Here is a 2,871-nt window from a genome sequence, read left to right as displayed (position 1 = left end):
GTAAACATCAGACATGAAGCAGTAAACATCAGACATGAAGCAGTAAACATCAGACATGAAGCAGTAAACATCAGACATGAAGCAGTAAACATCAGACATGAAGCAGTAAACATCAGAGACATGAAGCAGTAAACATCAGAGACATGAAGCAGTAAACATCAGACATGAAGCAGTAAACATCAGAGACATGAAGCAGTAAACCTCAGACATGAAGCAGTAAACCTCAGAGACATGAAGCAGTAAACATCAGAGACATGAAGCAGTAAACATCAGAGACATGAAGCAGTAAACATCAGAGACATGAAGCAGTAAACATCAGAGACATGACACATCCTGTCCTGGTGTCGTACTTCCTGTGCTTCATTCTGTGCTACAGTTTAAACAACATTCAGCTCCTCATGTTTGAGTCCTTTCTGCTCTGCACGTCTACATGTGGTTCCGGTTCATCCACGTCTCAAACCACAGGACGTCCTGTCCAATAAGTTCCACAAAAACAGGCTTTTAATTTGAAAAACCAGAGCCTTGCTGCTCATAAACCCTCAGAATCCAGAAAAACGTCAGATTTATAAGAACCGTTTTATTTTACTGACTGAAGACTTCCTGACCCCAGACCAGGTCCCTGTGGACCCAGAGACATCACAACAGGAAGTATTTCTGCTGAAAAGATCTGCTTCAAACTTCACGACTCTTCATTTAAAACAAACTTTATTTAAAAAAGACATTTTAACAATACAGAACACTAACAGGACAGACTACAGAACAAGACTGGATCAGATGGGTTCAAACAGGAAGTGTAGATCCAAACGTCTCGTCCCCATGAGCGCCGAAAACACCTGTCTTCATACACAACCTTCACTGATCTGCAGCTCTTATTCTGACAGGACTCCTGCAGGATGTGACCCTGCGGCAGCTCTTATTCTGACAGGGCTCCTGCAGGAAGTGACCCTGCAGCAGCTCTTATTCTGACAGGACTCCTGCAGGATGTGACCCGGCAGCTCTTATTCTGACAGGACTCCTGCAGGATGTGACCCGGCAGCTCTTATTCTGACAGGACTCCTGCAGGATGTGACCCTGCGACAGCTCTTATTCTGACAGGACTCCTGCAGGATGTGACCCTGCGACAGCTCTTATTCTGACAGGACTCCTGCAGGAAGTGACCCTGCGACAGCTCTTATTCTGACAGGAATCCTGCAGGAAGTGACCCTGCGGCAGCTCTTATTCTGACAGGACTCCTGCAGGATGTGACCCTGCAGCAGCTCTTATTCTGACAGGACTCCTGCAGGATGTGACCCGGCAGCTTCTGCTGAACAACTGAAAGATTTCTGAGAATCTTCACACATTATATTTTATAAAATTCACTTCAAGTGGGACACGACAAACTCACATTCTGAGATGAAACTCTCTCAGGGTCCAGGCTACCTGGTCTCAGGGTCTGGGTCCAGGCTCCCTGGTCTCAGGGTCTGGGTCCAGGAACCCTGGCCCGTGAGAGCTTCTCATGTGGGTCACCAAGTTGCTGTTCTGACTGAATCTTTTCCCACACGTTTTACAGGAGTAAGGTTTTTCCCCCGTGTGCGTCCGAATGTGATGCAGTAGGCTGGTACTGGACCTGAAACTCTTCCCACACAGGTTGCATGAGTACGGCCTCTCTCCGGTGTGAGTCCTTGTGTGAACGGTTAAAGCTCCTCTCTGAACAAAACGTTTCCCACACACTCCACAACAGTAGGGTTTCTCACCTGTGTGGATCCTCATGTGATCGGTCAAACTGTTGCTCTGGCTGAAACTTTTCTGACAGATGCTGCAGGAAAACGGTTTCTCTCCCGTGTGAGTTCTCATGTGACGCATCAAATGACTGTTCAGTCCAAACCTGTCCCCGCAGATCTGACAGGAGTATGGTCTCTCCCCCGTGTGAGTTATCATGTGACGCATCAAGCTGTCGCGCCGACGGAAACCTTTCAAGCATGTTTGACAGGAGTATGGTCTCTCTGCTTCATGAGTTTTCTGGTGAAAATTAAGTAACGACAAGTCGAAGAATATTTTTCCACAAGTGCTGCAAACGTAGGGTTTTATTTCTTCCACATCCAAACCTGGTTCTTCTTTGAAAGGAGGTGAAGCAGAGAAGATCCGGGTGCTGGTTGGTTCTGATCCACTGTCGTCACTCTCTTCATAGTTCACAGTCACCATGAAAATATCCCTCTCCTCCTTCAGAACCAGCTGCTCCTCATCCAGAGAGCTGCAGAGGTTCTCCTGGTCCTCCATGAGCTGTGGAGGTTCCTGCTCCTCTTCAAGAACCAAACTGGACTTCCTGTCCTGCTCACAGAGCTGCTGGTCCGTCCCAGCAGGGTCCTCCTCAGGGACATGTTGATGTGGGTCTGAGAGAACCAGAGATCCACCAAGTCGTTATTACTCTGATCAGACGAAAATTCATCCATCCATCCAACCATCCATCAAACCAACCAATCATCCATCCATCCATCCATCAAACCAACCAATCATCCATCCATCCATCCATTCATTCATCCAACCAATCATCCATCCATCCATCCAACCAACCAATCATCCATCCATCCATCCATCAAACCAACCAATCATCCATCCATCAAACCAACCATCCATCCATCCATCCATCCATCAAACCAACCAATCATCCATCCATCCATCAAACCAACCATCCATCCATCAAACCAACCAATCATCCATCCATCCATCAAACCAACCAATCATCCATCCATCCATCCATCAAACCAACCAATCATCCATCCATCAAACCAACCATCCATCCATCCATCAAACCAACCAATCATCCATCCATCCATCAAACCAACCAATCATCCATCCATCCATCCATCCATCCATCAAACCAACCAATCATCC

The 2,871-nt window shown here is 47.0% G+C and overlaps 1 protein-coding gene across 3 annotated transcripts in view; it reads right to left on the bottom strand.

The window, feature by feature from the left end:
* Positions 1 to 686: 686 nt before the first annotated feature.
* Positions 687 to 2,871, bottom strand: part of LOC106537268 (zinc finger protein 501) — a 6,446-nt gene continuing 4,261 nt past the window's right edge. For all 3 annotated transcript variants that reach the window (XM_014034653.1, XM_014034654.1, XM_014034655.1), the window contains one exon: positions 687 to 2,369. In XM_014034653.1, coding sequence (XP_013890107.1) covers positions 1,426 to 2,369 — 944 coding nt within the window. In that variant the 3' untranslated portion in view covers positions 687 to 1,425. The remainder of the gene's footprint in view (positions 2,370 to 2,871) is intronic.

This window comes from Austrofundulus limnaeus, unplaced genomic scaffold (genome assembly GCF_001266775.1).
Source record: "Austrofundulus limnaeus strain Quisiro unplaced genomic scaffold, Austrofundulus_limnaeus-1.0 Scaffold2219, whole genome shotgun sequence".
In the NCBI taxonomy this organism is placed as follows: domain Eukaryota; kingdom Metazoa; phylum Chordata; class Actinopteri; order Cyprinodontiformes; family Rivulidae; genus Austrofundulus; species Austrofundulus limnaeus.
The sequence above is the reverse complement of the archived record's forward strand: the minus strand, read 5'-3'. Positions and strand labels throughout refer to the sequence as shown.